At 42.2% G+C, this 22,959-nt stretch overlaps 1 protein-coding gene across 2 annotated transcripts in view; it reads right to left on the bottom strand.

The window, feature by feature from the left end:
* Positions 1-3,529: 3,529 nt before the first annotated feature.
* The window catches only part of GPR155 (G protein-coupled receptor 155), a 28,428-nt gene continuing 8,998 nt past the window's right edge, over positions 3,530-22,959 (bottom strand). Inside the window, exons 3-16 of one of the 2 annotated variants that reach the window (XM_075284123.1) lie at positions 20,766-21,165; positions 17,802-17,967; positions 15,287-15,442; positions 14,748-14,831; positions 14,047-14,167; positions 13,386-13,470; positions 13,197-13,287; positions 12,388-12,592; positions 11,501-11,596; positions 10,161-10,297; positions 9,908-10,003; positions 9,387-9,451; positions 8,545-8,685; positions 3,530-4,521 (exon numbers count right to left, since the gene is read on the bottom strand). In XM_075284123.1, coding sequence (XP_075140224.1) covers positions 4,299-4,521; positions 8,545-8,685; positions 9,387-9,451; positions 9,908-10,003; positions 10,161-10,297; positions 11,501-11,596; positions 12,388-12,592; positions 13,197-13,287; positions 13,386-13,470; positions 14,047-14,167; positions 14,748-14,831; positions 15,287-15,442; positions 17,802-17,967; positions 20,766-21,165 — 2,066 coding nt within the window. In that variant the 3' untranslated portion in view covers positions 3,530-4,298. Of the gene's footprint in view, positions 4,575-8,544; positions 8,686-9,386; positions 9,452-9,907; positions 10,004-10,160; positions 10,298-11,500; positions 11,597-12,387; positions 12,593-13,196; positions 13,288-13,385; positions 13,471-14,046; positions 14,168-14,747; positions 14,832-15,286; positions 15,443-17,801; positions 17,968-20,765; positions 21,166-22,959 lie in introns of both variants that reach the window. The other variant, XM_075284124.1, reaches the window with a different exon arrangement.

The following is a 22,959-nucleotide window of genomic DNA, read 5'->3' as shown; positions in this document are numbered from 1 at the left end:
GCCTTGACAAATTGCTGAAATTTGTGCGTTTTTTTCGTCAGCATTTGTCCACATTGCAGACACTGTACATTGGGTTTTTGCAACGATCACCGAATTTATGTCCCCAGCCAGAAAACCTAGAGAGCTTTCCCATATTGTATATTTTATATGTAAATCTGATGTGCGATACCCAAAAAGCAGAGTTGAAAGAACACAATATAGAACTGCTACATATAATCCTAACATGGAAAATCTGCAGGAAAAGAAAAAAAACAAAAAAAAAAAATCACAGATCAGTTAAATGAATTTCCAAGATTTGGAAAGAAGGTGCAGCACCACTTTTGCTCAATGGGTTGTATTTCTTCCCAAACCTCAGATAATCCCTTTAATATAGCATAAATTCCCAGTGTAATAACTATATGAATATTCAAGCATAGTCTATACTTCCCTTTAAGGACTTGCACTAGAATATATATATATATATATATATATATATATATATATATATATATAGTTCTGTTGCTGGTGTCTATCCAGATGTATATACATTAACAGTAAAACACAGACAACTAACATTGTATGTGGAGTCACCGCTTTCCATGAGTTAAAGGGATTTTCCAGGATTTATATATTGATAGAATGAGGTCACCAATATAGGAGCCGTATCAGCTGATAGCAGGGGCCATAGCGCTGGGAATACATGTCTGTGTCCACTATTGAGTGTACTGCAAGCTTACTGTAGCTCAGATCCCCTTCAAGTGAATGAGAGCCGACCTGCAGTAACTGTATACAGTGGATACATCTCTGTATACTGTGCTATGCCAGGCACCAAGGCTCCTGCTAGCAGCTGAAACCTGATATTAAGGTTCTATCCTAAGGGGGAGTCCAGTAATATCTAAAACGTGGGAAACAGTAATAGGTCAGAGTAGTGCAGCGCCCTACAGGTTCTGTTACCCTTAAGAAACATTAAGAGGACATCTGAAGACCAAACCAGGACACTTTAAGAACATCTAGTGACTATAAAAATTAATGATGGCACTGACGAACACATTGGACGCCTACTGGTGAATATAAATAGATAGGTCATCTTTTGGAGCGGTTTTATTGTACAACGATTTAAAACAAATGCAACCAATCCTATGAACAAAAAAAAAAACAAAAAAAAAAAACTAAAAATAAACCTTCCGGCCCAGCTGGGCACTGACACCAACACTTGATTACATTGGATGTGCTATAAGGTTTATTAGGGTCTTGTATCAACAGTTTTCTTGATAAGACATTTTTATATCCATATATCTACTGAATGAACAGCTCTATCCTAATAGTAGGGCCAAAAAACAAAACAAAAAAACTTTTCTTATGGAGGAGCCGACGATGGATCATTTCACACATGTTGATATGTTCTCTAGCTTCCCCCTCCCCAAAAGAACTCTCTGGCAAGATTTTTTGGGGTTGGCAGTATTCTCTTATAGAGGGACCTTTCATGGATTTGGGCACCAGCAGTTCCATATACTGAGTTCAGCGCACTGTCGGCTTTCCCAATCTGTGCCCTGGGTAAAGAGCTATCGTCCTGGTACCGTAGCTCTTTACAGTCAGAAGGGCGTTCCTGACAGTCTGTACGCTGTACAGTGTGAGCGGGGAGGAACGCCCCCTCCCTCTGCTCACACAGCTCGCCCATAGACAAGTATCAGAAGAGGGAGGGGGGAGTTCCTCCCCGGTCACACTGTACAGTGCGATAGGCGCTACTGGGCAGAAGGGCGTCCCTGGCTAAGTGTCAGGAACGCCCTTCTGACTGTAAAGCGCTACGGTACCGGGACCGATAGCTCCTCACCCGGGGCACAGATTGGGAAAGCCGACAGTGCGCTGAATTCAGTATATAGAACTGCCTGTGCCCAAAGTCATGAAAGGTCCTCTAATTGTAGAGTTTTATCCATTTTATTCCCAGTAGGGCTTATAAAACTCCACATTCACAAAGTCATAAATTTACCAAAAATATTACGAAAAATTAAAAAGGCAGCATTTATTTTAATGAACTGCTAAGAATAAAAATAATATGTGATGGAAACCTACTTGGTACCCCTTAAAACAAAATGAAACAAAAATTAAAAAATTACATTTTAGCCTCTTTCACCAGGGGGAGGACAAAAGTACAGAAATTGAGTAATTGGGGCTAAAACAGATACTCTGGGGACCATGGTGCTGGAAATGTGGCAAAACTGTAACTGCACAATGCCACTAATAAGTAAGACAGGCTAATATATATATAAAAAAAAAAAAATACGAGAGGCCGCAGTGCTAAGATGCACACCACGGCTCCTTCACCCCGCTGATCTGTGGGGGTGCCAAGAGTTAGACTCCAGCGATCTGACATCCTAGCAATAGTCAATCCATAACATAAATTCATAAAACCCCTTTAAAAATTAAAAAGAAAACCAGCAAGCCATTCCTAAATATGGCACATGTGACTCCACATGATGTAACATGGTAATTCATACAGGAGCCCAGTAGAGTATAGTCACACTTGGTATATTGGTTGCAGAAATTTCTTTGACTGAAAAATCAGTTCCCTAGATCTAAATGGGGCGTTTCTGCAGCATGTGCATGGAGGCTGAAAACCCCATTCAGATAAAAGGGACATTAACAGAAATATCTGCAATAAACCTACTGCCACTGGATTCACCCTTAGGCCATGTTCAGACGGCTTTAATACATCAGTGTTATACTGTGGCTGCAAATTCTGTCCCAACTGTGAATAAAATAATCCCAAAAAGCTGCAACATAGGGATACAGGACACAGCTCAGATGGGTCAGAGCTGAATTTGTGGCCGTTATACAGAGGTGTATTATGGCCGTCTAAGCCCTTACATTGCACTTTTCCTTTTCTGTACAAACAGGTCTAGTAGACAAATCCTGTGACAATATAAGGACTTGTTACAATAAAATGTACCTCCTATTCTAAAACAACTGTTCAGACATGAATAGTACAGATCAATATAAAAGTGGCTGCTGCTAAACTCTTCTGGCACTGCTGTATCTTCAGCTCGGCACAGAATCAGGCAATAAATCCATTAACAGCCTCCATAGACTTCTGTATGTGGCTAAAAACAACACATTTGCTTGGAGATAACAGTCAGAGAACATAAGGAGAATGAGAGAAGCCTAAAAAGTGGAGAAGGAACAAGATCTTCTTAAAGGGATCCTATCACTGGATACCCTTTTTTTCTCCCTAACACGTAGGAATAGCCTTAAGAAATGCTGTTCTTCTCCTACCTTTAGATGTCTTTTCTGAGTTGCCGTTCGGTAGAAATCCCGGTTTTATTCGGTATGCAAATAAGTTCTCTCGCAGCACTGGGGCGTCCCCAATGCTGCGAGAGAACTCTCCAGTGACGTCTTCATCTTCTTCAGGAACGCCCTCTCCCTGCGTCTTCTTCTGTCCTGGGTTTCAATCTACTAATCCTTGGGCAGAGCCGACTGCACATGCCCGGGCCACAAGAAAATGGCCGCTTTCTCAGTAAGCTGGTGTAAGCGGCCATTTTCTTGTGGCCCGGGAATGCGCAGTCAGCTCTGCCCAAGGCCCGAGGCCTAGAAGATTGAAACCCAGGACGGAAGACAACACAAGGAGAGGATGTTCCTGAAGAAGATAGAGGCGGTGCTGGAGAGTTCTCTCGCAGCATTGGGGACCGCCCCCAGTGCTGTGAGAGAACTCATTTGCATACTGAAGAAAACCGGGATTTCTACCAAACGGCGGCGCAGAGAAGACATCTAAAGGTAGGAGAAGAACATCATTTCTTAAGGCTATTCCTACATGTTAGAATGAAAAAAAAGGAGAATCCAATGATAGGATCCCTTTAAGCTATATCACAAAGTTTCTTACAAAAGTGGTTTTATAACCAGAGGTCTGCTCTTAGTATCATAAACTCTGCAATAAATCACCTATGTATTAAATTAGTGTGCAAAATGTCAGCGGCTAGAAAATAAAATATATAAATTATGCTAAAATGTCAGAATTATTCCTGAGCAAAACAAAAAAAACCTCGAGATGACGTCTGTGACAGGATTGTTGCACAGCAGATCATCTCCGTGTCAATGTAACGTCTACTAGTTGGCACATGAAGCGTATATGGCGTATTAGAACCAATAGTAACATAATAAATAATAGCTTGTCACTGAGCGACGGCAGAAACTCACTGACGTGACGCAAGGTAATGGGATTCCTTTCCTTGCAGCTTTCACTAGGAATAGCCCACCTGGGTATTGCATATTAGTAGGATCCACTCTGTTACACATATATGGCTTTATAGATGCAAATGGTGGTGGGGTCATCTGCGGTCAGCAGGACCTCGCTTGGTCTTCAACATGCGGTAGTAAAGGTTTTCATCCCGAAATTCAAATTCATCTGTGATGTGTTGGATGACCCCTCCCTTCAGCAGTCTCTCGCCATATTTCACCGCTTCCCCGCGGTCGGAGGACAATCCAACCTCAACAAGCCAGCTCACCAAATCTGAGCCCCAGAAGATTCCTCCAGACGTCCTGGGACCACACCTGTATGTCAAAGGAATGATTCACCCAAATGTTCTGTAACTCTTGTACCAGCGCTGTGTATTCAGCAGGTAAAGAAAAACAGGAGAGGAAACAGGACAGCGTGATATAAGTGTGTTAGGAGAGTTCATCATAGGGTTAAAGAATATTAATCGGGGGGCAAAGGGGGGTCATCAGGTTAGAATGCTATACTGCCCAATTAGACCGGGAAGATTAAAGGGGTTGTCTGTTCATTGGGAATTTTAGAAATGCCGCATTGTACTGTGTAATGGCTACTCACTTTAGGTCTTACCGTACCCCTCGAAAAGAAGCCCCCCTCCCCCGGTACCACCCTTCCATAGCTGCTTCAAGATGATGTTCAGTACTGCACATGTGCATTAAGATGGAGAATACCTCCTCTACTACAACCGCCATTTTGGCGCGTCTATGGACACACGGACTGTGGTACCCACAACTACTGACTGGGGCTTCTCAGCAAGGGCCAAGGTCAACCCTAAAATGAAAATCATTATCTAGAATTTAGGGGCTGATTTATCATGGCTTCTGTGTGAAAAGGTTACAATTTTGTTTTGTGAAGGTGAGAATTTTTGCTCAAAAATTGAGCTTTGTTCCTCACGTGCCACTTCCCTCAAGCAGGGTGTGACCATCGGCCCCATAAGATTTAGGCTAAGGCCCCGCATTGCGGAAAAGCTGCTTTTCTGTTGCAGATTTTGCTGCAGTTTTTACCCAATGCCAGGAGTGGACTGAGCAAAAGAGAAAAGTATTGGAACATTTACATTTTGCATTTCTTCTGTAGCCACTTCAACTACTGGATACAATTGCACCACAATTAAAGGGATTATCCAGCTTCCAAAAATGATCTGCAAATACATCCACAGCAGTGCTAAATCCTCACCGTTCCCTTGTGCACCCTTTGCATGGCTTTATTTTACTTGCTCCTCCCTGTATCACTGTTATTTACATACACTGAATATATGGACAAACTACATTTCCCATGATTCATCTGCCTGCTCTCACTCTCTGTGTTTGCTGCTCACAGGGTGAAAGGTGACATGATCTTCCAAACAAAACATCACAGCATCATGTGACCTCAGATGTGGGAGTGATTTACTTGCAGGGGAGAGTAGAGAAGTGAGCATTACAGAGACAGAGTGCAGGCAGATGAATCATGGGAACTGTAGTTTGTCCATAGATTCACTGCATGTATATAACAGTGATACAGGGAGCAGCAAGTAAAATAAAGCCAAGTAAAGGAGGCACAGGGGAACAGTGAAGATTTAGCACTGCTGTAGATAGCCCCTTTAAATATTATAATTAGATACTAGAGATGAGCAAATAGTATTTGAAACGGCCGTTTCGAATACCTCGCTCCATAGGAATGAATGGATGCAGGCAGGCACGCAGCTGGAGCCGGCGTCCGGCCGCTTAACCCCCTGCACGCCGGCCGGTTTCATTCATTCCTATGGGAGCGTGGTATTCGAAACTGCCGTTTCGAATAGTATTCGCTCATCTCTATTAGATACTGTTATATATTAGTTACAGAGCCTTTTTTTTGTGATTCGCTCAGAATGTCCATGTAATGTGTTCAGTGCTGGTGGTCACAAATCAGGAACTCCTTCCCATCGCTCGTATCCTCACGTGGAGGGATTCCTGCTATTACACAGGCCAGCCTATCAGATCTGACACTAGATACAGAGTCACACAGGTACTAAGCACATTTGGGGACCTTCTAAAATTGAATCAAAAGAACACCAGTGGTAGGAAATCTCCTTTAGGTGAAGGCCCTATGTTGCGGAACGCAGCAGAAAAAAAACGCAGCGGAAATATATTGCGTTTCTTTTTCTGCCGCTTTTATTAAATCCATAGGGAAAATGCGAGCGATCCACAGGTAAAATGGAGATGCTGTGTTTTTTTTCCCTGTCTGGGTGGGATAAGCCAGGATCTCATTCACTTTGCTGGTGCTGGAAAATGCTGTGGTTTTTTTCTGCTGCATGTCCGCAATGTGGGGCACACATTGGCACATCCATAGCCGCCCCCCATCTACTAAGCTACATCCCTTGTCCAGCAAGGCACAAAGCACCTGTACAACATGTAATAGCTGAAGGAGCATTCTGGAGCATTTAGTGTTACAATTCCTATCTGTACATCTGTGGCTGGTGTCATGGATCACTTTATTGGCGATTGGATCACTTTCTCATTAACCCTTAAATCCTTGCACTCTTGATTCGCATGATTGTGAAGACAAGACAGGACAAGACAGGCGTCTGAGGACAATACAGGTGAAGTCATGCACTGTTACAAGGTGACAGAAAGGAAAGGGATGAAGCAAGAGTAGCGTGAAAGACAGAAGAAGAGACGAGATGCTTTTCATGCTCAAAACACACTGGCAAAATCTGTGCAGCAAGCAAATACATCCACAAGAGGGCGCCATCTGTGTTGGCTGAACATCAATTAGACTAATAAGAACATGGAAACCCTGCCAACGAAATTGATTGTAATCATCTAAAAGGCATCAATGTAGTAGAAGATCTAGTAATACATGTAGGTGTAATGATTTATAGCTAGGGCATAAATATTCAAGGGATTTACCAAGTTACAGATATTGATGAGTGCACTAACCCGGCCTGGCCACTACACAGAGGATGTAGCTAGCTTCTGGCTTTGTTCCTTGTGTCTGTACAGGTGCAGTGGCTGCTTTGAGGAGCTGATCGGTGACAATTCTTCATACCCACTAATCTAATATGGATAACCTAGCACAAGGATAGATCAATATCTGTAACCTGAAATACCCCTTTAATTTATCCATTCCTAAAACGCGTTAGGTGAACTAGAATACATTCTTATGAAAGCCACCGAAATGTAGAGAATTCCTCGACATCACTTGTGACCAGAGCCTGTAACCCTAAATGTAAGAGAAGTCTACCAGTCCATAGCCAAGGACAGACTGTTCCTAAAAAAATATTCCCTTGTCTAACACTTAATACATATTTGCCCAAAAATAATATTGGATGAATTTTTCTGCAGATCACCACTCAGCCTTTTTCTGTAGCTCTTGGGTCAGGGTGAGTCTGTCAATGTCAGTGCACAGACAGACTCACCCGCTAACATGCCAACAAATCAGTCATGGAGTTAGAAGTTGCCGGATATGTTAGCTCGGTTATCTATAAGGTTATAATGTCTATGGCCAGCCCGAGTGTCTACAAGACGATGCTGTCATGTGTAAGTAGCGTGAACGAATGAAGACCAGGCCTATTAGCTGCTTGTCGGACCTCCTTCATTTAAAGGAATTGTCCAAAGACTGAAACTTGTCACCTATCCACAAGTGTCTGATCAGTGGTAGTATGAAATCTGGAACCCCTAAAGATCATGAAAACAGGGCTCTCATGTCCCCCATTTGAGAAGAGTGGTGGTCAAGCATGTACAGCTCTCCGCCATCTCGGACATTCCCATGTAGATGGAACGGAGCGGCAATACACATGCTCCATCACTGCTGTACATAAACAAGTAACATGGGATCCCCCTATTTGTGATCAGTGGGGTCCTTGCAGTTAGACGCTCAGATTCTGATCACCTACCCTGTGGACAGGTAAAACGTTTCAATTGTGGATGGATTTATTTATAGAGCGATCCTCACTATGGCAGCAGTACAATACATCTCTTAATGTATTGGCCATGGACAGTGCTTGCAGTCAGTATGTGCAGATTATTTTGTGTGTGTACCTGCAATGTGTTGCAGCCTAAAGCAAATCCGTACACTTAATTACAAAGTATAACACTTACACAAGTGAACACAGACAAAGAGGATGAATAATATGGTGCAAACACGGGCTGAGATGGCTTCCCACACATTCCCACTATAGGGATGGGGAGTAGCTATGTATTCCTGGAGCATCCTACACCTAAGAACTAAGGCCTAAGACTTTACCTTTGCTTTATTACCCACTCAGTAAATGTGAAACACAAAGTTTTTCTTGAATACCACATCAATCTCTTCCCCACATATTAGTTAGTGTAACATGGTGATACCTTCTCTCCCTGACAATATTCTTGATGCACAGGTCTTTGTGGTAGTGTACAAATTGGTGGCAGGTCATTCGGATTTCCTCGGGAAGCCTGGTCTCCTCAGCCACGACATTTGGTTCTCTACCATTCCACAGGAACTGAAGTCTGAAAAATACATGAGCAAGCTGAAGAAAAGGATTTACTGCAGAGCACGCTGTATCTTGTATGCAATGCTATACAGCAGACATAACTACAGATTATATCCTATGAGGAGGCCATTCAGTGGTAGTGCGGTGGTTCCTAGGGTCTGGGAATACCATCACATTGGAGTACAGATGATCCTTCATATATACATTAGCACTTTGTAAAATGAGGCTCTTTGTCTTCCGGTACTCAAGAAAAGATCTTTACAGAGGCAATATGGTGCTTAACTGCAATTTTCCTATTTAAAAGGTACCGAGTTATGAGGACAACCTTCTTTCCATGGACACTCTGGTGGACTTCAAAGGATTGTGCCATTAAAGAGCTATTCTCATCTGGGACCCAAATTCCTGAGCTAAGTACAGTCCCAGAGGTGCGATCTGCATCTATCAGATATTTATGGCATAAACTGCTTGGCTACAGCCACCACTAGAACATGTGCAGGGAATAAACGCCTACTGGTATGTACTCAACCTAGTAATAAGACGTAGTAAGCTCCTGTGCCCCTCCTCATGGCTGGTGCATATACCCAGCATGTTATATTTGAAACCTAGGTCTATGCAGGGGATTTGGATCTCTGATATTCGCCAGTGCAGATTTCCAGACCTAAAAACAACATGACGATAAAAAGTGAGCTAAGATATTAGAATTAGAAATGTACATACCTTTTCTTGCATGGCAGTATAATCAAGTGTTTATCTAATCCAAAAATGGCAAATGACAGGAAACCCTGAAGAAAGTGCGATAACCACAAGTTAACAATATATACAGAAGAGCCCTACTATATAGTTCTAAAGCTCAAAGAAAGACGAGAATAGTAAAGTACATAGTACAGAATACTTAGGTGGCTCCTGAATTTTCTCTATTCTTGTCCCATTTCAGTTTACTTACAGGATAAGCCATAAATGTCTAGTAAATTTGTCTCCAAATTTTATCCTATGTGGAAATGATGCCCAGAACTGTGGACAAAACCAAGTTTGCTTGCATACACTGTTTCCGTAACTTGTACAGAATTGAATAGGGTAGCATATGGAACCCCCCCCCCCCCTTTTTAGAGGTAGTTGCTGGTCCTATAGGAGGACCCACATATATCACCCTGGAATATATAGATATTTACTGATCCCAAATGCATAGATTCCCAAGTGGTCCTACTATAGGTAAATAATATATATTAAGATGAACCTACCTGACCAAAGTTAAACACAGCGCAAAAAAACTGAAGCTCCACATAAAGTCTCCCGGGTTCTGGATTAAAAAGCCACCAGAAGCAACTGGACACATTCTGCCAAAGGAAACGACACACGTGTTAATGATGGGCCGGCGCATCTTCACACTGAAGGGCTTGAATATTTATAGCAGATTTGTGATGGTTTTGCCTTTCTCATATGTTCAGATCAGATGTAAAACCATTTGTGAATATTTTCTATAGATCCACTTACTGCAAAGAGTCCAACGACAAGAAGCAGGCAGAGCAGGACATGTCTGGCGATCTGCTTGTCTGCGCTGTGCAGCTGATGTTTTTCTTCCTGGGACAGGGGACATCTCTGGGAGTTGCAGCGACTTAGACATTCATGTGCTTTTAGAGGGAAGGAAATAGAAATAGAACATGAGACCCAACAGAGCACCCCTACGGACACAGTTAGGACCTGTTCACATTTAGCCTATTGCTTCTGAGGTATATATTGGGGGAATTTCTCAACATATGGGATTGTATTGGTATACCATAGCCTTGGCTCCCACTGAAAACAAAAATTGTATACTAGCACGTTTGGTGTGTGCCCCAGGAGCTTTAGTGCATAGACGAAATGTAATGTCAAGTATAAAATAAATGTGAACAGACCCTTAGGGCTAGTTCAAATGGGGGAAGTTGGCAGCAGATTTTGACGCGGAATCCGCCTCAAAATGCGCTGCCAAAAATGGCTCCTATTGACTTCAATGGGAGCCGCTCACTTCTTTTTTCCGCTAGCTAGAAGTGGAAAAAAGAAGCGAGCTTCCCCATCTTGCCGCGGATTCCATGGCTGAATCAGCCACGGTGTCTGCGGCGCGAGGCTCCGGCCCATTCATTTGGGCCTAATCCATCGCAGAATGCCAGTGTACTGGACCGGCATCCCGTCGCGGCTACACGCGGAGTTCATTTAACTCTGTGTGAATTAGCCCTTACCTTATTTAATAATAAAATGAATTAGAAGAAATATTAACTAAAAATAATAGTGGCTGCAGGTAGACGGTATCTAACCAAAGTTCTCAAGAAGGCTTTGGCACAGCTTTTGTGTCCGCTGCTTTCAGTTTTAGAACAATGGACGTTTTGTATGTAACCGCTATCATAGTGCTCCACCTATCTGTTGTTTTGTATCTCTGACAGACCAGGGAGAGCCGATGCTAATGTGAACTTAGCATAAGACATTTATGGCATGTCCTGAGAATATGTTATAAATGTCTCAGATGGGAAAACTCCTTTATAAAAAAAAAAAAAAAAAAAAAAATCAGACTATAAACCAACCCTAAGTGTATTCTGATCCTACAGTCACAAGTTACTCCATCTGCCCCTTCTTCTGCTGTCCGTAGATTGACATACATTCCCCACATACTGTATGTGTGCAGGAACAATTCATCATATAAAGTATATCAGGTCTGTTACTTGTCATTGGTCTGATACAGTAGAATAAAGTCAAACTAAACACAGAGCAGTAGAAGTCTCCCTGTACGTCAGCAACGCATCACAGCTCCAGGATTTTTCCACAGAGCTCGCAGTATAATGCTAACAATCTGCATACTGTACCGTCCTCGATGCTGGGAGCCTCATTTATATTCAGTGTATTTGGAGATCCCACAGGCTGACACACATCTCCGTTTTCCTGTCCACACGCACAGGTCTCTGTGTGTTGGAAACACCACAATGTTATTGCTGCACTGTAGCCAATGTACTAGAATGACAGGCCATTTATTTTCTGCCTTTCAGAGATTTATTTTCAAGGGCATTGCAAGTTTCATTTCTATTCCTTCTTTGCAATGTTATCTTGGATTTTGCAAGAATAATTTACCATAATAAGAGCCTTAATGCAATGTAAACATCAGTGTAGAATTAGGTCACCTGCTCTGAGGGTTTGTTACACTGCATCCGCCAGGAGTCCAGGCTGTACACTTTTAGTAGGGCTCATTTAAAGGCTTCGAATTCATGTTATTTTTACATCAGCCCACACATGATAGCCCACTGGGGGATATCCTGCAGCAGACTGGCCCGCAGAAAAAGCATTGCATTGCAAAGATTGAAAACCGTTGCAGAATCCGCAGCAATAATTGACTTGCTGCAAGTTCCAAACAGCAATGTGTGGATCGGATTTGTTGAAATTCACAGTGGGATACCCACCCGCAGCTAACCTGCTGTGAACTTGCTATGTGTGGCCCTAGCCTTTAGAGTTTACCACCAGGAAAATCTCTTCTAAACCCTTTGTATGCAGTTGTAGGGGCTGTATCATTTTTGCATTGAAGTGTGCAAATTTAAGTGTGGCTGAACCTGCAAAAGCTCCCATTTGTCGCTACACCCCATGATAAAGATTCACAGGTTTAATATGTAAAAAACAGGAGCTCCAGCAGATGTGGCCGCGCCCCAGGTGCACCATACAGCGTCATAGACTCCCTTTAAGACATACTGAAGCTCACATTTACCTGTTGAAAGGATTGATGGTGTACTAGCCCTGAGGGGACTGTCAGGCTTGGACTCGGTGATAGTATCTGCGGTCCGGCTACTACTGCTCTGGGATGACTGGTTTAGCACTTGGTAGTTTCCATCTTGTCCGCTGCGACTCATGCACATAAGAGAAATGCCAGAAAGCATGATGGTGACACACAGGACCACTGCCGTGCTGATAATCTACATGAGACAAGTGCGATATAGACATTCAGATTCATGTACGTAATGTCACGCCGCTTTTGGGTGTATTTATATGTTGCAGTCATATTGTGGTTTTTACAAAATCACATTGTTCTATATAAATCACTGCAAACAAGATTAATGACTGCACTGACATAAATGACTGGTCTGAATACAGCTTTAGGCCAATGACTCAACTCCTTCCATTTCACTGTGTATCAGTGGAGTTCATATTACAATTTTGTCAGGCCTCAACAAATACAGTGACTGGGTGGGCAGAAACCTAAACCTGATATTAACAGTAGTCTACGTGATCACCACAATATATAAGTATATGGAATTTTCTGCCAACCGACTCCCTTATGGTGAAACTAGAAAAAGATTCCCATCAGTGATGTGTCTATTAAATAATACAGAGAGTTGGAGTTGGTGGAGGTAGTGAGTGGTCCTCTTGGAGTGCTGCATTTTGTTCGCATTTATTCGTATGGAGAGCGCCGCTTACTGTTCTTGTTCAATGTGAATATTCACATGCATCCTAAAGCGTTTTGAGAGTCGAAATCTGTCTATTTCTCATTAGGTTACTGATTTATTTCCCTAGTCATACCTGAGCCTTTCCGTAAAAGAAGGCAGAGTCAATATTGTCCACATCACGTTCTCCGACACTTATAAGGACGCATACTATTATCACAGGTATACTAGAGGGGTGAAAAAACAACAACAGGTAAGCATTAGGATTTACACAGATGATAAAAGACGTATATGTCTCATACATTTCTATCCTGAAGGCACTTACCCCCACCCGGCCAAGGCTATTATAACAATCGGGATATTCCCAACTTCTCTCTTTGTTAGTAAAAACAAGCAAAGAGATATCAAGCCTAGAAGGAGAGAATAGTCCACATTACTAGAGAACACACACAGTTCACATACTATGCAACTATTACATGGAATATACTTTAGTAAGAGATTTGATCTCTGTTCTGTGAAATCCTGCATCTCTTTATTCTTTCCCTTGTTTCTCTATGGAGAGCTATACATTGCTTTTCACCATGTATGGTGTACAGGCTTGTAATGAAGGTAAAATAAGGGTGGGCAAGGATCACTTGAAACAGTTAGATTTTGGACATTATAAAATGTACAAACTTGCTTCTGGTGTTGTAGTTCTACCTGTATTATTTCCTGCAATATCACTGGTAGAAACACAGTCAGGATACAGAGCATCTGCATATAAATATCCTATTTAAACTGAGAACATAGGACCCCCATTTTTTCGACTGGTGGGGCTCTCATGATCTGGAACTCATCACATACCCTGGGGATAGGAGATAAGTTTTTATTCTATTACAACCTCTAAGTGTCCATCTAAGCAGCTGAAATGAACTATAGATATATTGATAATCCTTCCGATCATGTACAGGAGGATGTGTTTGATTTAACCGTCAATATTATAATACCTGTCCACAAGTAAGTACTGTAGAGGGCGCTATATAGGATCACGAACACCAGGATCTGCCCCACGATGTTCCTCTCTTTAATGATGAAGTTCCACAACACCATTCCAATGCAGACGATGAGCTGAAGGGGGAGAGAAACATTGAGGATGTACTACAGAAAATATTTAAGAATGTCTTAGGCTGGAGACACTGCTTAACCTTCTACATATAAGGAAGCTATTTCATCAGACATCTTCTATATCTAGATAGATAGATAGATGGATAGATGGATAGATTAGAAGATAGACCACCAGGATGAAATTTTTAAGCAACATCTTTTACCCTAGCTATTAGAAAATAGAAAATTGATATTACTTATGGATTCCTTGCAAGACTATAAGATATGAAATGTGATCTGTAGTGAAATCTCACTGTTAACCTTTACTTCACCATAGTGCTCCCCAGTAACATTAATATCTAGGTGCAGGTCTCAGATCTATCTCAAGAATGATGGTCCCCCAACCCCTATCTTGCTGCCAGTATAGGTGGATAGGTAGGTGCACATGTGCAGCTCTCTCCAATCACTATACAAAAGTGAACAGACAGTCACGCACATATGGCCTCCACTCACAGTGGAAAGTTGAGCAACCCCAACCGCAGTTGTTAAAAATATCCCTTTAAAGAGCAAAGCAAAATTCAGACCATACATCACAGACACTAACCTGAGCAAGAAACAGATTTGCAGTCAGCATATGAGGAAGTTGCTTATATTTTTTGCTCAGAAGCAAAACAGCCAGAGACCAGACCTGTAAAAACAAGAATAAGCATTTTATTTATAAAGCACCAACATGTCTGCAGTAGTGTACAATAGGTTACAGGGTATAGGGACACATGGTATAGGACCTGGTCTGGTAGTTTACAATCTGTTGGCATAGCCCCGCTAATCCAAAAAAAATTGCAAGAACAAATTGCCATTTCAATCCCCCACTGGCACAATTTGTCAAACCCTGCACTCCAGAATTCTGGAATTGAAAAGTTGCAAAATAGGGGTTTGATCTAAAGCAACTTTTCAACAAGTTGCAAAAACTGCTGCAATCTCACTCCAGTGAGTTGGAGGCGTAGAAAGGACAGGACACAATACCATAGAATTATAAGTGCACCAAATGTATCAAACATTGTGCAACACTTGATAAATGTGATGCAAATTCCAGCGACACTGACTTCAGAAATTAGAAACAATCCCTCCATTATGTAAACTTACCAAGGAGAAGATGCTGACAATGCTAATGTCAAAGCTGACATTTTGCAGAGCAGAAACTAGAGGCTTTGGATCCATTGAAGGAATAGTCAACAGCCAGGCCGAGACGTACATGATCGGAGCAGACACAAAGGTGCTGATCACCATTCCTGATGTGATCTGGAGGCAAAAAAAACAGATTAAGGATGAACATGACTGCAGGATAACACAGGCCGTCACTACTTTGTTCCCAGTATAAAGATTTTAAAAATCGTCTAATAGCATTAGATATAATCATTAACATATCCTAGAGTTAAAGGACGTCTGTCACCAGAACCCAGCCCTACAGATAGCTTAGGGTCATTTTAAATGAACATCTTGTGAATCGCTGCCCCCATTGCAGAGATATCCCTGTTTTTGTCAATATGAAAATGAGATCTCTGGAGTAATGAGGGTGTTGTCATTGCTTCATCGTTGTCCCAAATAACTCATTTACATAATGACCAAAACAGCAATATCTTGATAACAGAGGCAGAAGATCACACATTTGGATTCAGGTGACCCTATCCTATATATCAGGGAGTTGGATATGATAGGTTTTGGTGATATGCTATACATAGTACATATGCTATGTACGGTATGTATGGTAGCGACTGCTGCACCTCCTATAGCTACGCCTCTGGCAGCCATAACAGACACACTGTGGGCATAAAACTGCACAAGTACAAGTCACTATGACAGCTGAAGAGTGATCACGGCATAATAGGAAGTGTCACAACAATGTGATACGTACTGGTCAGAGTGAGAACTGGAGGATTGCACTACCATTTTTAAAAGGTAGTCCATCCTCACCAAAACCACTTCTATAGTATGTTATTGGCTACTAATGGCCTAGTGAACATACTGGTTTTCTGCCAAAATGCAATCGTGCTGCTGCTGAAATCAATACTGTGTGTAAATGCACGGTTCAGTGCGTCCGCAGTATGACTGCGCCTGCTTTCACCTGAGGTCACCACACATTGGGATCGATCAATCCTTATGATAATATATATGATGGCAGCGTTGCTAGGTGGTTAAGTACAGGAGAAACCATGTCCACACCCTGGGTGCATACAGATTAAGAAGATGGTTATGTTGATGGGTCAAAATAGCTATTTCCATTACACTCAAAAAAAAACAAAACCAAAAAAACGTGGCCCGCACATCCCAATCTTATACATTGATCTAGTGCTTCTCAGCAATTTCTACAATACTGAACATGAGGTTCTTCGTATACAGATTGATCAATGTGTATAAGCCCACTAGCCACATCACGGCAACCGCTTTATAGTGGGCCCATATTTTACTGAGAGCGACCGCCACAACACAGCGCCCACAAGGAGAGCAGCGCAGCAACCCCCGGCTGTCTGGCTGTGGGCCACATTGCCCCACAGGCACTACACCACGCAGCACCGCACCAAGAGAACAGGTCTGAAGAAAAAATTCACCTTACCATATGGTGTCAGTCAAATGACTGCAACATGTGACCAGATCTCCAAGAATTCACCTTACCATATGGTGTCAGTCATAGGAATGAGTTAGTACAAGGATCCCTTAATTAAAAAACACCAGGGCCATATGGGAGGAGAGACGGTACCAAGGCAAAACAACAAGATGGAAACGTACAAGAACCTCTGGTATATTTTTCATTCCCTTTCAAGACATTTTTGACTTTGGCTCAAAAAAAACAAACAAAAATAACTGGGTTTTTTTTGCTACATGGTACCTTAAAGGGGTTATTTGGTCCTATCGTATTGTTAGAATAGGCCAGAAATATTAGATCTCCGGGGTTCGAACACCCAAGACCCCCATAGGTCAGCAGTAACAAAACTTTGCGGTATTGTTTAGAGATGAGCGAGTACTGTTCGGATCAGCCGATCCGAAGAGCACGCTCCATAGAAATGAATGGATGCACCTGGTACTTCCGCTTTGACGGCGGCCGGCCGCTTAACCCCCCACGTGCCGGCTACGTCCATTCATTTCTACGCGAGCGTGCTGTTCGGATCGGCTGATCCCAACAGTACTCACTCATCTCTAGTATTGTTTATATACCGCGAACCTTGCTGCTCTTTCACCGTACAAACTGTAGAGGCGAGTGTAGGTGGGTATGACTAGAAAACATAGCTGATTTCCTCTTCTCAGTAAGTGAATTCATGTCAATTGCTCGCATGGCAATGCCACGTCTCCGTCCCCTTAAAAAAAAATGAGACGGCACTCCAGGGTGGACATGTGACCAACGGACATGATGTCATTTACTGAGGAGAAGAAGAAAGCAGCCATATTTTTTAAGTCCTGCACAGGAACAATGTGGGAGAACAATTAGGTCAGGGGCAAACAGATTGACTGGACGTAGTGCACCCTCTTTCCCCCTCACACAAAGTTAGGACAGGAGAGGTGGTGGGGGACACACTATTTAGCCAGATATATTCCATAATTGTATCCACACCCCAAAACATCACAATTCCAGCTCTCTAATAACCGGTAAAGTCTTGATACATACAATCTCGACTTCCATGTTGAACTGGTTTGCAAATATAGCAACTCCTGGGGCCACTGGGAAGACTCCATACAGAAATGCATAGTTTGATAAACTGGTGTGGTTGATCGCAGCGTTACCCCGATCCAGCAGCTCCACCATTTCCCTGCAGATAAGCGGCAAGACAAGCCTGCAAAAAAAAATAAAAAAAAAAAAAGGAAAAAAAAGATTTAAAAGGAGATTTAGTAAGACTGGATAGTGAAATATATAGCTTTTTTCTAATCTGTGTTTCTTTTCGGAACGTAGATTTTTTTTTTTTTTTTTTTTTAATTCTATTTTCTGTGCATAATTTTGGGTGGCCATCTTGCCTGAGCTTTTCATCTGCTCTGTTAACTGCATTTAGTGAAATGCATGGCCATAGGCAACAACAGTCAACTCATGAAGGTCTATGGGAGAATTTTTTTAGACTTGCACTGGTAATGGATGGGGGTAGATAAGCATCATCTATTGTCAGCAGGGGATACAATGGTGTGTCACTATCAGTGTTATCTATAGAGGTGTTATCTTGTATTATAAAACCTACAGAAGTGTTAGATTAGGATAGATCATCAATTACAAACGTGTTTGGAGCTGCAGCCTTACCAAGAACATCACTATAGATTTGTACAGCGGCTGTGCTTGGTATAACAGCTCAGCCCGTTCACTGGAATGGGACTGAGCTGTGATCAGGCCTTGTGACCAATGAAAAGGACATCACATGATCTGTGAAGTTGAAGCAACACTCAAGTTGCAGTGCTGCTGTTTCAAAGTGGTCGATATGTGGGGCTTGTAGGGAAAATCTCCCCCTCTATACACTTACCGTACATCTCTGTGAGTACCCCCAGAATGTCCCCAACCTAAAGATATATTCCAGTGTGGAAATGTGTTGCAGTAATTTCTGCACCTGTAAACCAGTTCCATTCATCTGAATGTTATATATTACTGTAGCAAGCATATGGATTTCTGCAACCTCCAATCAGATGAATGGGACACTCGCAGAAATTTTTGCAACGAATCCTAACAAGGGATTTGAAAATAAGTTGCACAAATCTTACAGGTTGTATTTAAGGTCTGCTGCGATTCTATAAGAATGGAAACTACGGGGTTCAGCAGCAACTCTGCTCGTACTGAAGAACATAAGGAGGAACAAGCCACAGAGGATATGAAACTGGGCAAACACTAATGGGTTTTGTACAACATGAGGCACGGATTTCTCCAGCAGAGCCATGTGCTTAATAATAACATTACTAAAATAAGAAATCAGATTTTGCGTAAGCACTGGCACTGAGTGACGCAGGACTCTTTATTTTTACCCTCCACCCATCTATAATTTGTTAACAGAATATAATTTAAAGAACATCTGTCAGCAGATCCTGATTCTGAGGACACGGGTAAGGCCACACGTACACAGCCGTGTGCTTGGCAAAGTGCTAGTGTGGTTATTGGAAAACCAAACAAAGCAATCTTTTGTTCTGGCACCATGCAGAAAATCATGTATTAACCCCTTCCCGCCGATGGCATTTTTTGATTTTCGTTTTTCGTTTTTGACTCCCCTCCTTCTAAACCCCATAACTTTTTTATTTCTCCGCTCCCAGAGTCATATGAGGTCTTAATTTTTGCGGGACAATTTTTTCTTCATGATGCCACCATTAATTATTCTATATAATGTACTGGGAAGCAGGAAAAAAATTCAGAATGGGGTGGATATGAAGAAAAAATGCATTTCTGCGACTTTCTTACGGGCTTTGGTTTTACGGCGTTCACTGTGCAGCCAAAATGACATGTCCCCTGTATTCTGTGTTTCGGTACGGTTCCAGGGATACCAAATTTATATGGTTTTATTTACATTTTGACCCCTAAAAAAAATTCCAAAACGGTGTTAAAAATTTTTTTTTCTAAAAGTCGCCATATTCCGACGGCCGTAACTTTTTTATACATAGGTGTACGGGGATGCATAGGGCGTCTTTTTTTGCGGGGCCGGGTGTACTTTTTAGTTCTACCATTTTCGGGAAATGTTATTGCTTTGATCACTTTTTATTCAAATTTTTATCAGAATCAAAGGGGGCCTGAAAGACAGAGAGCCTACCTGCTTAAAAATGGTTACCACAGACCCAAAAACTACAATGAGGTCTGTTGGGTTTCCACCAGTTTTATACTGAAACTAGTGGAAAGAAAAGTAATCCTTGCAGGCCTTAATTCTTTGCCAATATTAGGCGGAATCTCCTATGGAGACGCCAACGAATATGTGAACATAGCCTTAGTTTTGATGCCTGATGTGCTATTTAAGCTGTGTATGTCAGGTGGGCGGTGTCAGGCAGGGGGTGTGATTCAGAGCTCCAATCAGAGGCAGCCAGTGTCAGAGCTCGGAGTCACACCCCTTGTCTGCTGCTGCCTGACACCGCTCTCCTGACAGTACAGAGACTATATAGTATATCAGGTACCAAAACGAACAGCAATGATTGAACACTGTATTAAACCGTAATTACTCACATACCCCTATAAGCTGGCCATACACATTAATTGAATGTTGTCCAAGCTATCTGGCTAATAGACGGGACAGGCTGACTACCTAATGTGTATGTACATTAAGTGTCCGGGTTAAAAAGGATAGTCATGTAGAATTTCAACGTGCCAGACCTTATGTTCTCATAGAAGATAAAGTGACATCAGAGATATCTAGCAGGGGCTTATTCCCCTTTTCTATTGGGGGAGGGGGATGGTGTCTGAAGGAACACCTACCTAAGGTGTATGGCCACCTTTCGCCTCAATCTAATCTAATGTAACATGATGGCCCATTTAATATATTTGCTTAGCATGTACAGTAAATGTGAAGGAATGTGCTGAGGTTTCCATCAGCAGAAAGCCTAGGTAACATGACTATCACCTTGTAAAACAGAAATTATCATCATACAATACAGTCATAAAAACTCACCCATAAATCATACTTACAGCTTTGCAGTGATAAGCAGCAGCAAGGCGACAAAAGACGATTTCTTCAGCTTACCGGTCTGTCCGACCATCGTAAGACCCAGATAAAATAAAGCAGAGCCAGAGAAAGAACTGGCCAGACCGTCCAGAAAATTCTCCATGTAAATAGGAATCTTCTGACCAAGTGCAAAGTTAAAGGCGATGCCTATAAATACCATAAATACTATAGGGTTCTGGAAGACACGGAGGAGGGCAAGTCCCAAGATCTTCATTTTGCCTTGTGAAGTGTTCGGATTTTCTCTCCATTTCTGGATCTCGCAGAAAACAAACCCCAAAGGGTTTAACATCATCAGCGATACCGGAGCCACCAAGTATATGTACTGGAGGTATCTGGGATACGTGGATTGGTACAGGGCGTCCACTGGAAAAGGGAAAACATTAGTTATTAGTCACAATATAGGCAGCACATCCACACACTGAGGCATAAGGAAGGCGTGAAGGACCATTACAGAGGTTGTCCAGGTTGTGAAGAAATTGAAAAACAAAAGTGTGTTATCCTTGGCAATCTAGCGCTGCCTCTCCAGCAGTCTACCAGTCTCTGTTTCCATGTAGCCATTAGATACTGCGCTCATGTGCCCGTCTACTAGCTTCTAAGGCCTGGTCCCCCCCCCCCGAATGGAAACCTATATGCATTAAAAAGTGGTTACCTAATGAAACCACACGGACCTCAGACTATAATGGGGTCCGCATGGTTTCCGCTCAATATCCACATGAATCATGTGGAGAGAAAACTGCTGCTTGCAGGACTTTTCTCTCCGCATGTTTCATGCAGAAACCACACAGACCTCATTATAATCTACGGGGTCCGCAGGTTTCCCAGGTATTGCTTTTTAATGTGTATAGGTTTCCGTTCCCCAAACGGAGACCCGAACGCAGATGTGACTAAGGCCTAAGCTACAGAGCCTGTAATACGGCAGGTGGCCACCAATTGACAGTCTCCCTTTAATACATAAGGAGATACTGTCTATAACTCTCCTAATTTTCACTGATGGCTACCATTGTCACACTTATACAGAATTAGAATATTAGAAGGTCAATGCTGATTTTCACTGGATTTAGGGAGACATTAACTTGGAAAAAAACAAAAAAACATTTTCCTGCTTCCAATAAACATAAACAGCTGCAAAACTGAGTTCATGAATGGGTAGAAAGCAAGGAAAAAAACAAAACAAAAAAAAAAAACATTCTGCAATAATATGTTCAGTTATACTTGTATGTCTGGGGCTTTTGGTAAACCCCCACCACCACCACCACTTCCTCACAGACTCACCAGAACTACAGGGGTAATCCCATGAATCATTATCATACTAAAGACCTATGAATAGTTGCTAATAGTTGTTGATAAATATAGCGTATTTTTTGCTTCCACATTAATAGCATTTGAGAACATCAGCTTCTTATTTTTCGGTGTCACGGTTTTCTCTCGGTGCTGCTGCTGTGCGTTTGTGTGAATTGTCGCTGTATAATGCAGATGGCGGCTCTTATTGCACTGCTATCTCTCTGCTTACGCTCTAATGGACAGGGCCTGGTCATAGACAGGACTTTCTGTGATTTTCCAGACAAGCACCAATAGCTACAATCTCATGTTTCAAGATGACTCATTTTAGGAAACAATATTTTTTTTCTCCCTTCCTACGTTGTCCCCCTGTATAAGTTTGATATGTTCCTTACCATTGCTTCAGATCAACCGTCTCCACCGGTTCCTGTTTGCACACACATAAGCTTTTGTTCTCATTGTGACTTTGGTTTGGTTTGTATATAGATACCCCCTATACTTTTAGCAATGAATCTTTAAAGGGGACTCACTGACAAATTGTAAAAACCAGGAGACAATTAAAAGCAAAGAGATACTCACCTATTCCAGTCCCCCATTTTGATGTTATGTCCCCAATGCAGGCACTGGCCGGGCCACAAGTGAAGGGGCTCAGGGCTAATCATTGGTGTCAGTGGTCACAGTTTGGGTATTGACAGGAACCACTGAGGATGGCGATAGGCCAAAGTGGTCACAAGTTGGGTTCTGGTGATGTCATTGCTAGTACCCAACATGTGACCTCAGAGGTCAGTGACTGACCTGCATGGGATGGGACAGGAGGCTCACAATGGAGGACCAGAGGTAGTCAAGTCCAGTACTACTCTTTTTCTCATTATACCCCAT

This window comes from Leptodactylus fuscus, chromosome 8 (assembly GCF_031893055.1).
Source record: "Leptodactylus fuscus isolate aLepFus1 chromosome 8, aLepFus1.hap2, whole genome shotgun sequence".
In the NCBI taxonomy this organism is placed as follows: domain Eukaryota; kingdom Metazoa; phylum Chordata; class Amphibia; order Anura; family Leptodactylidae; genus Leptodactylus; species Leptodactylus fuscus.
This window is presented reverse-complemented; position numbering and strand designations above follow the sequence as displayed.